Source organism: Pleurodeles waltl, chromosome 9, assembly GCF_031143425.1.
Source record: "Pleurodeles waltl isolate 20211129_DDA chromosome 9, aPleWal1.hap1.20221129, whole genome shotgun sequence".
Lineage (NCBI taxonomy): Eukaryota > Metazoa > Chordata > Amphibia > Caudata > Salamandridae > Pleurodeles > Pleurodeles waltl.
The window spans coordinates 161,507,446-161,520,203 of record NC_090448.1 but is presented as its reverse complement, the minus strand read 5'-3'; the positions used below and the strand labels follow the sequence as shown (position 1 = coordinate 161,520,203).

General features: G+C 39.0%; 1 protein-coding gene across 22 annotated transcripts in view; it reads right to left on the bottom strand.

The window, feature by feature from the left end:
• MAGI1 (membrane associated guanylate kinase, WW and PDZ domain containing 1) overlaps nt 1-12,758 on the bottom strand; it is a 1,074,483-nt gene that overhangs the window by 174,550 nt on the left and 887,175 nt on the right. For all 22 annotated transcript variants that reach the window (XM_069206485.1, XM_069206495.1, XM_069206490.1 and 19 more), the window contains one exon: nt 2,192-2,338. In XM_069206485.1, coding sequence (XP_069062586.1) covers nt 2,192-2,338 — 147 coding nt within the window. The remainder of the gene's footprint in view (nt 1-2,191; nt 2,339-12,758) is intronic.

Genomic DNA, 12,758 nt, shown 5'->3' with positions numbered 1-12,758 from the left:
CGGCAAGGAAAAGAAATGTAAAGTACATAACAGGGAAATTTGGGCCAACCACAAAACAAAGATGAACCATAAACCTAGCAATTGTGCCGACCTTGCAGGCATCCATATAATATTCATCCATATAAGAGATGACTTTATAAGAAAATCTGGATGATACTAGGACTAGAGAAATGTAGCAGAGGCAGCCCTGGAAAGGAAAATCTAATATGCATACTAATATTGTGGGACTACTACAGAATGACTAGATTTGCTGACCACCAAGGAGACAGTGACTTCCAGGTATTGAAAGGATCTGGACTCTGGCTTAGTTTTCTGTATAGAATGGAAATAAAGCCCTACACTTTGGATGACTTTATATGGTCAAGGTGACCATCTACATTGCAAAATGACTGCCATGAGATGAAGATGCTCCATATTACTTTTCATACAGAGTTCACAGTCAATGTGCTCTTAGTCCTAGTTTCAATTACTACTGCATAAATAGGCAATATTAAGAAGGAAGATAAACCCAAGGCCACATTTCAGCTGGATGAAAAGCCAAATATGACATCACACAAGTTAAAACTCATTCATATTTTATTGAGCCCTCACTACATAAGCAAAGGGTTTTGATCAAAGGAGATTAACATTCAGCCACAATGGCAACTTTACAATATTAAATTGATGGCAGGTAAAATGTGCAGAAGATAGGTTTGCCATAATTTTTTAAGATGAAACACTTACTAAGTTAAGCCTCTTATGAAAGGTTAAATATTACTGGCATATCTAAAGTGTATTAGGAATGCTCATCCTTTAAAGAAGCTCCTCAAAACTGTCTTCAAGGTGGAGAAAATAAGTCAATATCGTATGAAAAAGGAAAATTCTGGCGCCATGTTAAATGCATACAAATACATTTATGACACTACTATGCCTTTCCTATCTGGGCCATAAAATTTAATCATTTCTTTGAAGCAATACGGCATGGTCAACCGTTTTACAGAGTTCTGGATAAAAAGTGTTGTAGCAAACCTGGCCCTAAACAGATTTCTGGTGAGAACACCAGAAGATTGGTATTTACAAATATACCTTACAGCTTGCTATCAGATTTTGCACAGATGGCCTATAAATCACATGAATCTGTTTTTTGCCCTCAGCAAATGCATCCCACTGGACTATTTCTAATGAAAATGACAACCAATTTTAAAAATACTAAATGAGGGGGCAGAAAAACTTACAATATCACTATCACTATCGATAGTGATACTGTGAGATCACATACTATATGTTATATAATAGAATAGTGGTTCATAACCTGTGGGGGACCCCCTGGGTGTTTGCGAGACCTAAAGGGCTTTGTGAAATTTACAAAATTAATATAAAGAATAATACATTGAAATTAATAAAGCGCATACAAACAAAGAAGCAACATTTGAAATGTGAAATCTTTTCCAAATTTGATTGTAAATTAAAATATATATCCCAACATATGGGAATTTGTCTGGGGTATGTCTATTTTTGTATATTATTTTGAAGGTTTAAATCAGAGAAGTTACTTATGCTTGGGAGTGGGTCCACGGCGAGGAAGTGGTGGTGAGGGGTGGGGGTCGTGGTCAAGTCCTTGGATTCCAGTAATGGATCAGTGGGGGTTCAGAGCAGTCAAAAGTTTAAGAATGACTGTGCTAGGAAATGTTATTTAAAGACCAAGGACAGTACCAGAATAACACCTACAAAGATCTGCAGTCATGTCATTGCAGGGCAAACAAAGATGCAATCTAGATTCATGGATGTTTTCCCTGTGGTGATTGCCCATTTTTGTCTTTAATTTACCAAAGTAAAGGGTGTGCTCCCTTCATGCACCCACTTTCTATTCCCACCCACACAACCTGCCCAATCTAGCCAGCGGGCATGGGCAGAATTCCTTATTTACATGGTGCACTGCAGGCATCAAAATGACCCTCGGTAAAGACGTGGCACAAACGTCATCTAAAGCTAGTAACATTTTATCCAATGGAACATTTCTCTGCCCCTTGCTAGGCAGGATTTCATTATTTTTCTGTGTGTCTATGACTATACATCAGTGAGACAAAGGATATTTGTGACTCAAAACAATTTGCTATAGACTTGTCCCCTGTGTTCAGATGAAATTATTGCCCTGCATTATCAAACTCAACACTGAATAATATTAGAATGCTAATAATTTGGAGGCCTTTACCATGTACTGGAGCTTCTCTGGGTTCTTGGTTACTTGGGGTGAGGTTGTTGGGAGCAAGGTTGTTTGGAACAAGGTTGTTCGGGACCAGGTTGTTTGGAACTTGGTGAACAGGAGGAGGAATGATTGATGGGGGTTCTTCAAGCCACTCTGCATGAAAAAAAAAAAGAATTAAAACATGATCACTAAATTTCTCCAGAAGAGAGAGAGAGAGAGAGACACAAAACAGGCTTACAGAATCTGGCTAATTCCTAGTTGATCATCAACCTCATTACTTCTAGCAATGGAGCAGATAAAAACATGCCAATGTGAAGAACCACATTCTCCAAGATCACCACTCAGGCATCAGGGTAATGAAAAACAGGTAATGTGCTGGCAAACATACAAGTGGATCTCGTCACCACAATGTTCTGCTGAACAAAGAATTGAAAGGGTACCTGGAACAGCCATCAACTGACCTGTTCAATTCATCTCAATCACAACCACAAGGCACACATTTAACAAACATCGTTGCACACATATAAACGCCAGATGAACACCATATGGTTACACCCACTGGACTGCACACTGACAATCAAAATGTGTATGAATCTTTAGGCTTGTTTGACAACTGTACAGAGCAGGTTTTAAACTCATACTAAAGACACGCAAATACAGTAATACTTAGAAAATAAAATTAGAACCAAGGTGATGTCATTTTATAGCTCTAAGAATTATTCTGTTGGATGAAAGTTTCCTTTTTGAACAGTGTTGGAAAATGGGTTATTGGTAGGGCAGGTAGGTACCTACACCTAGCAACAAGCCACTAACCTCCACCTAGGTACAGTTAGGTCTCAGTAAATTAATCCCAGCTCAACCCTTGGTAGCTTGGCAACGAGCGTCAAGGCTTAACTTAGGAGACAAAGTGTAAAGCATTCAAATATCACAAAACAGTAATTAAATAAAACACAGGAAACAGTTTAAAAATCCAAAACCAATTTATAAAAATAGTTTATATTTTTATCTTTAAAATGACACAAAAACGATTAAAATCGGTTCAGGGGAACCGGAGATATGAATTTTTAAAGAATTATTACTTTTCTAGCGCTTAGAAACAAAAAGCGCCAATCGGGTCATCTGGTTGCACCTCGACCGGGGCAAAGTCAAACTTTCAGGCCGACCGCGATGGAGCCCTGCTCGGCTACAGGTCGCGGGAGGCCTCGGTTAAAAAGTTACCTTCAGACTTAGTCTTTATTTTGAAGTTTTTCTTCACCGGGACGAACCTGCCAGTTGAATCCGACCTCCTGGAGCCCTTGTCCGGATATGCGATGTGGGTTTCCTCGGTGGAGACTTTTACCTTCGGACTTAGTCGTTTTTTCGAGATGAAAATCCTTCGACCGGGGTAAACCTGGATCTTGATCCGACGTCCATGGAGCCCTTCTCGGATACGATGGCTGGGAGGTCCCGGTCAACTTTTTACGTTCGGACTTAGTCTCTTTTTTGGATGTTTTTCTTTACCGGGACGAACCACGAAGTCAGGCCGGGTCGCGGTTGAGGCAAGCTGGCTAGAATTTCCGTGGCGGGTCGGTCCCTCTCTGGAGCTTTTTTCCAAAAATTCTCAAATCTTTTCCAAACTTCTGGGGCTTCACCCAGATGTTCTTTTAAGGTTCTTTTGGAGTCCACAGCTCACCCCAAGGGTCCAGAAGTTCTGTGATGGTCCTTGGGGGGTGCGGACTTCAACTCCCAGAATGCACCTGGCGCAAACTCCTTTTTGGCCACTGGACAGTGGTCAGCTGGTCGCTTTCTTCAGGAGTTGGTGCAGGTGACTCTGGTTTAGCAATTTTTCACCTGTAGCAAACAGGGAGTCCCTCCTTGAACCAGTTGAAGCCAGGCAAAGTCCTTCTTGTGGTGAAGCCCAAGTGTGCAGCTGGTGCAGTCCTTCTGAGTGCAGGGTCCAGGTGCAGGCCAGGGGTCCAGCAGGGCAGTCCTTCTTCTTCTTCTTTAGTTCCTTTCTTGTTGAATTCTGGAGGGGATCTGAGGCGTGGGTGCAGGTCTGCCAGTTTTATCCTTGCTCCTGGGTGAAAAGCAGGGGGGCCCTGGTTCTCCAATCAGGGACAGGGTCGTCCCCCTGTGATGACCACTTCCTGGGAAGTGTGGCAAAAATCCATCCCAGAAGGCAACAGTCTCTAAAAATCCAACATGGATGAATCTGATTTTTGGAGGTTACATCTGGCTGAGCCCACCCACTGGTGTGGCTAAAAATCATAAACACACCCCTCTCCTGCCCTCTCCTAATCTAATCAAGGGGGCACCTAATTGTCTGGGGTTGCAGGATGTGGGGGTGTTGCTGGGTGCTGCAAATGTCCTTCTCTGCCTTTGAAGACCAGTTTGGCAGCCCTCCCCCTTCCTGCCTCACCATCTGCTGAGGGGAGATTCTCTCCCCCAAGCACATTCCTTTGTGTGAAGCCTGGCCACTTCACACCTCATCAAGGCAGCCTGGCAGAAGCTGCTGCAGGCTGGCCAATCAGAGCACAGCAGCAAAAACAATGCAGAGCTGAAATTGGCAACTTTTTAGGTAAAGTCTAAACTTTTTACCTGGACAAGTTATATTAAATCCAACAACTGGAAGTTGTGGGATTTATTACAACAATCAATTTGATACCAAATTCTTGGTATGTAACATTTAAGGAGACTTTAAAATTTAAAATAAAGTCTGCCCATTCTAGCCTATGAAGGCCATTTACGTCAATGAGGGAAAAACGAATTTGGCTGTTTTTACCTCACCAGGGCTTATAAATCTATTTTTATAAAGTCCCTGCTTATAGTTACATGGCACCCAGCCCTAGGGGCACATAGGGCACACCTTAGGGGTGACTTATATGTAAAAATAAGGTAGTTTAAAGACTTTGGAAGTACCTTTAATTCCAAAGTCGAATTTGCATATAACTTTAATTTAAAAGCAGCCAGCAAGGCAGGCTTGCTTTTAAAATGACACTGGGCACCTCAGCAATGCACCTAGGTGTGCACCACCTATGCTGTGGTCCCTAAACCTACATGCCCTACCATATTCTAGGGACTTATAGGTAGGTTAACTTAGCCACTTATAATTAGCCTAATTTGCATATCCATTTTACACAGAGCACAGGCCCTGGGACTGGTTAGCAGTACCCAGGGCACCTTTAAAGTCAGGAAAACACCAGCAAAAAGTGGAAAATGGGGGCAAAAAGTTATGGGGCCTCTGCAATCAGCCCTGTTTTCTCACAAACAGGCCAAAAAGAGACTACTGGTGGGGGAGTGGGACAACTGACCCTCTCAAGGCACTTACCTTCGCATGGCATAACAAGCATGGACACAGCCACATCACAAAAGCCCAAGACACAAATGAAACAGGTTTTACTTTTGTATCACCCAGATCAATGCCATGGTCTAGGCCCCAACTCAATACCGGATTATGCTTCAGTAATTTTGCCACTTGCTCAGTCCAACAAAAGTGCAGTTAACAGACTTGATGAATAGCTTATGTTAATATAGCTAAATCTACACAAGTTTCTCAAAATGTTCACTGCAAAACTAAAAACCAGATCATTTGTTCAAAATTCTGTGTAATCAGAACTGTATGAAGCTACCTCTAAAAGCAACCCAGGGGGTTCTAGGGCCATAATGTAAAAAAAACAAGTTGAAAATCAAGACATTGTGACTTTGGTATGCAAGGCATCATGAGGCAAGTTGCTACAACCTTGCTACAACTGCAGCCACCAGAAGCCTCTATATGAGTAGCGACCTCAGGCTCTACATTAAAAATGAGTTCATCAGGTAGTCAGCCGATCTGAATATTAGTACTTTATGGTGCAGAAGGTGCAAGTAAAAGATTTATTGGCCTGTCTAAATATTTATGATCCAAACTGCAACAAGCTTGAAGTCTAATTTAACAATTTACAGTGATGTGTCTATTTTGCAATGTTGTTTTCAATCTGCATTGCTTATAACAGCTGGTGAGTTCAATTTAAAAATGTCCCTTTCTAGTTTTGACAGTGATCTAGAAGATCAAATGTTATACTATAAGATACCTAAAGTTGTATGTCAGGTTGATTATTGCTCTGACAGAAGCAGCAAGGATTTACCAAATCTAGTAAAACAATTTAAATGGGGGATTCGTAAGGGATAGTTTGGTGGGTACGATGTTTAGACATGGCAGTACAAGGATCTCGACTGATCATGCATTTACACCCCTATAGCAGTCCATGGTCATTGAAGACTAAGGCTATTGATATAGGCTCAAGTGGCCATTTGGTTATGAAATTAGTGCTTGCAGGAAAATATTGTGTAAGTGAAGTGCCAGCTTTTTACTTTTGCCTACCCTGTAACTATAGAATAAGGGACTCAATTACTTGAAAATCTTTAAGAATTATTTAAGACCAAAATTGAAAAGAATCTGATCGACATGGCATAGATTGGCATTGGGTGGTATAACCAACTAGTTAAAAGAGTACTAATTCCTCGCCTGAAAACTAGCGATTAACCAAATGTTGAAGGAGGTACCAAGAACAGTGGTATGTTGAAGAGGTGATTTGACCAAGAGTGCAAAGAGTAAAGGAAATACCCTTACCTGACTGTGCCAAAGAAATACGTTTTTGTAGGGGTTGGGGCGGAAGGTGAGGGGATTGAAAGTGTTAGTAAATTCTCAAGGATCTGAATTCTGTACTATCAAATGCTTTTGGGCCCAAAAAAAAAAAAAAAAATGAAGTTTACAAGGTAAACTGGATTAAAATGTAGAAAGTAATATCAAACAATTCCAAAGCCCTGGGCATTTGGTACTTGTAACAGGTCTGAGAATATACATATCTATGTCTTATTTTTGCCAGTGATCAGATAAATGGGTCAAACATAGCAAATTTGAGTAGCGCTATTGGCAACTGTACATGCTCTGAAAAGGTTTGATTCCTGCTTTGGTGGGTACGCAGTAGAGCCTCAAAAGACAGCAATACTAGGCAAGCTGATGCTGCAGGCACTTTACAGAGCTGAGCTAATGACCCTTGACCAGTGTGTTGTTTAGGAGTTGCTAGAAAGCCTTTCCTAGGGCCTTCCAAAACACTGAATGATACACACAATTGGACCTTACTAGCTTGATCCAGAATATTAAGGTGCCTTTTTCGTAGCAATCAGTGTTATAGCGGGAAGAAAAAAACTTCTCTTTAATGCTGCCGAATAGAAGGTCATGTGTTGATGAATTCTCGCAACATATTTGTAAATTCACCATTAAACTGGATGGGTAATTGGCATCTTTAAGATTGATGATTTGATGGCCCTCTATAAGTTCAAGAATGACTTCAGAGAAGGGGTAAAGGAATCCATTTTAGTTTGTGATACTGTATACAAATGGATAGCAATCAATACATTACTCTATTAGAAATCCTTGTGATGCTGAGTTTTTCCATTATTTGCTTAAGGTCCCAGATTTTTAAAAAAAACAATGAGCACTCTTCATTTTGTATAGGCGTGGATCCTGGTTGGAAAATCCCTGGCTTTAAAAGCCAAGTCTTTGAAAATAATGGGTATTGTTTATTTGAACTCAAAATGAAATACTCATTGGTGCATTTTCTTTACACTGTCCTCTGTTAAGTGAAAGGAAAAGGGATCTTCAACTTGTTTTCAGAAAGCATGGCAGGCCACAAAAATAGGCTCAAATCACTATGTTCAAAGAAAGCACTTTGATACAGTAATGACAGCTGCAAAGCATATAATGTTCATTAAGACAATATCTTTTCAGTAGGTTGAGTTAAGAATTTTTTTGAAAGGCATTTTCCTCAAATATTGAGGGCTTATTGGGATTGTGTGCAATATTGTAACTTATATTTTTTGAAAGAATGTTGGTTGATTTAATTTACAAGGTGAATTACGCAAAGCAAGTGTTTAAAACAATGACACAGGGATGCTCCTTTTAGGTTTTGGATGTAACAAGTAGTGATGACATTTAATAATGTGTATATATAAAACATTTTAACCATTATCTGCATGTAAGCTTTGTCAGTATGTTAGATGCTGTTTGTATTTATATAACAATTTATATTTAAAAACTAAAGTATTTTAATACCACAAATGCTTTTGTACAACTGTGTGCTACTTTGGTGCACACAAAAACATGAAATAGTAAAGATCTAGAGTCAGAGAAATAGAATTTGTAGAATTTAAGATTGTTCAACTGCAATCATAGTGGAAATCTAACCGGTATGGCAATTCACCTACACTGTAACTTTATGGTCTGTAGAGGTGGCACACAGGGAGGAATGCCCTACCACAGGTAGGTAACACAAAACGATGCCTGCCTATATTTTCAAACATTCTGTAGGTAGACAAAGCATGCACATTTAATCTTCTGAGTGGCAGGACCACATACATTTGTAGAGTGTGTAAGAGAACAGAAGAGATTACACATATCTTAACAGGTGTAAAAGAAAGTGTTTCTACAAAAGTGAAATTATTTCCCTATGGATAATACTACAACTGTGTGTTCAAATACACTTTTCTGCCCGAACACATTTCACACTGACGTCCTCCTGGAAATCTACAACTGTCTCACATTTTATAGAGGCACTCCTGGAAATCTTGGTGCATCTCAAAGGTCTATTATGTACTTCCAAATATTGAAGCAAATTACTGAATTGGACACATAACCTTTCAAAGCTGAAAAGAGTTGGCGTATCCAAGTTTCAAGAGACTCCTAATTACGGAAATACTCTAACTAGCCTTCAACGCAGGACTTTCAATTTTAAGGGCATCAACTGAGAAATACCAAATGGGGGCTCACTCCTTGCATCTGGTTGAATACTTCAAGACCTAGATATGCTCTTTCCATTTTTGTTTTCCTGCACCACTATAATGCTCTGAAAAGTCCCCAAGATTACACTGTAGCACTTGATAATACTACTTAAACACACATGTAAAGTAGGTAAACCAGTAGTAGACTTACATCAGTTCAGCCTTCTTGAATAACGTTTATGGCCCAGCGTAATTCAAAATTCTACAAGTTTGATGCATTAGTTTACTGTGTAAATCACATTGTTTGCATGAAATTCTGCATACGTTTGGAGGCTGAGCTTACCCAATCAAATGCGAATGTGAAGCAGTTGCTAATGTTCACTGAATGATCATGTATGTGGCACATCAGCATGCTGAATCACATTTGCTCAGCTTTCCATTATCTCTTTATTAAGTGTAATTTCATTCTGGCTAGCTGTGGGAACAGACTGCTCTGCCTCACTTTGGCTTCCATTCAGTTACTACAAAAAGATGGGTTGTTATGGAAATGAAAGACTGACCGCAAATAAGAATCATCCTTTTATCAGGCTTCAAATCCACTGTAAAGCTTAATGTCATAATTTAAGTCATCCACTGGTGAATGTCATCTACCTGCTATTCTAGTAACAACCACAGGATGGAACATCAATTTGTTGGGTAACTCAATGGGGCACCCTGAAATCCAGTCTATGCTTTTAAGAAATATAGAAATTGCCATCAATGTTGATCTTTCTCTAACTGCTTTCCACAATTTTATATTGGGTAGGCTCTTTAAATGGCATATTGAAACCACACCTTAATGAGTTAAAGAAATCAGTGGTACCTTTTTGAGCATGTGAAAGGAAACAAAATGTACATCTGAACTAAACCAAGTTATTTTTTCCTGTGGAAAGTTTTGAATGTACATTTACATTCCTCCTTTTCGCTCAGAAAGTGACCATTGGTAACGCTGTTTAGATTAGGAATGTTTCATGGGGCCACTGTAACGTAGCTTAACAGCTAAAAGCATGATTATTCTCCTGAGATAAATAAGCACAGAACATTAGGATAATTGAGGAACGAGAGCAGACCAAGAATATTTTAGAAATTACAAGGGTGAACCTCCATCATGCAGAGATTAGATGGAATGTACCAGAGAAATCAGTCACAATCTAAAAAGCTGAAGAGAGGAGGCTTTAACACCCCATCTGATAACGGGGTGGTAATCTAAACAAAGTTATGCTGCCAAAGCATGCCATTGGTGGTTGCAGCAAACAGTCACAGATGGAGTTGTGTATGGGATATGAAACTGACTGGGAAACCGGAAACAAATAATACACTGTTTCCTCAGTCAGTTTAAGTATTTTAGGTTAACATAAAGCACTTCATATTTCTCACTAGCCTAAAGTATTCAAACAATTTCATAATAACAATGCTTACAAATACATGGAGGGGCTTTCAGTCAGCCTTGTCCATCCACTGATCTGTTCAAAAGTCATTCTCATATTGCTTCCACCCCACCACATCATACTGCGTGGGACAATGGGCCAGTCCCTTCAGCCATTGCCTCTCTTTAGTGTGAGTGATGGCATTTTGTTTGTGCACTTCTGCCTAAAACGGTACTACATTTGAAAGCCAAGGCCTGTGATCCAATCAGGGCATTCATGTTAAAGGACTTATTTTTATGAGGGGACTTTTTTAATTTTTTTATTTATGCAAACATGCATTCCACCTTTACAATGCAACATTTTTACTCATTACTTCTGCATGTTTAAGGTCTACTCCATATGTTCACAAAAATAAACAAATGCAGACTTGTAAGAACCTATTAGCTTTTCCCAGCACCTGTTTATCAATTTGGAACCTTTGCAGGTGGACAACGCTGCTAGGCCTGGTAGCACTGCAATCGGACTTTAAGAAGGGGGAAGTGGTAGCAAGTTTCAATGGTAGGGTAATAAATAGTCTTTCAAACTAATGTGAAACTAGGTGCTAGAGATAAATGGGCTGATAAAGTAGATGAAGCAAATTGTGATGGGTTGACTGGAAAAAACTAGCATTACATTTTGCTCAAATGGCTAATTACAAAGAGCAAATGACAAATGTCATCAGTAAGTGTGTGATACTCATGATAATTTAGAAATAACTCATGAGCCAGGTAGAAGCACAACACGTACTCACAGAAGAAGCTTTGCAAGATTAGCCTAAATGTCCAGGAGTATAGCCATGGAGGAAGGCACTGTCAGGATTCTGTAATAATAACTGGCAGCCTCTTATACGGTATTCACAACCAGGGGTAGCCTCAGCTCAATTTGGTCTTCTTTTAACTCTAAGAAATGTTTTAGTCCCCAACCCACACATCAATTAATTAACACCCAGGTTTCAGATTTGTTCAAAGTTGTAAAAGTATTTAACTATATTACAGTTCTTAAGCTAAACTTTTTTAAAGTAATCTTTCAAATCAGGTAGATTGCACACTGGTGTCTGGAATATCAACATTCAAGAATTCTGCTGTTTCTTGCTACAGATCCATGGTATCTGTTGCATCTATACCATCAAAAGCAGTATCAATGGGCAGAAGTAATCCAGGTCCGCAGAAAATGAAGGAGAATATAACTGATTCTGGTGCAAGTATGATAAACACTAATGTTTTGACATGGCACCAACATTTCACACCACTTGCGCAAGATGGCTTTGAGCTGTGCAACTTTTTAAAATGAATGTCCATTCCCTGATGCTTCAACAAAATTGCCACATTTTCTCTTACAAATTCTATAATTGCTAAATGATTTAATTGTGAACTGTCTTAATAATGCATAACAAATGACCTAAACAATATACTTCAATTAAAAGGGTAGGGAGCACACAGTAAGTGTAAATCTACCAAAAGTAAGTCGCATTATTTAGAAAGCAGTAGTTATTGGTGACTTGATTATACATGGCTGTCAAGAGGTTTGGAGTGCATACTGAGGAACTTCTTTTACTGAATTTCACATGAATGGGCCGGCCACTCAAAATATGCTGTACTAGGTAGGTTAGGACTAGAGTGCACACAATAAGTGCTCAAAACATTACAAAATACTAAGATTGTGTTACATATTTCCATTTGGACAACCTTCATTGGTTCATATTTAGCCACACTGGACAATTCAAAGATCCACGGGAAAAACTGAGATTATGTATTTTACTTCACCTTTTGTGTCCACTTCTTGTAAGGCTACATCTTTTAATAGGAGAAGGAACTTAAAGTTCAAAATGTTTTCTTTAATTCAAAAGTATAAGCCCATGTATTCTAAAAAGATTAAATTGTAAATTTGTTCCATTTTATAACGCCCTTTAAGGTCTGTTGATTTACAGCTTGATGCCAAGCTTTATTGGTGCCAATACCTAGACTACAACAAAAAAGTAAATGTAAAATATAATTGACCACACTATAATCTAGTTATCAATTCAATATACTTTCATGAACGTTAAGTTACTTAATATTAACCACTAACTTACCTCTAAATCAAAATAAATTTCATTAAACAATTGGTTTTAACGTACTCCTGTGTCATAAAATTTAAGTTAACCTTACCTTAACCTTAAGCCTTATCTCAAAAAGGAGATGCCATTTAACCTACCTCCCAAAGAAACAACTGTATCATATATATTTACCTTTCAAGAAGTGGCAACATAGATCCAGGGGTGTCAATTATTGTCCCCAGGAGAAAGTTTAAATATAGTGTTGGTTCATCATTATGAAAAATAGCTGAGAGGTGTCATAAGATTAAATGTTTATAATAAGGTTACAAAGGCCCTTATGTTCACATTGAGGGCT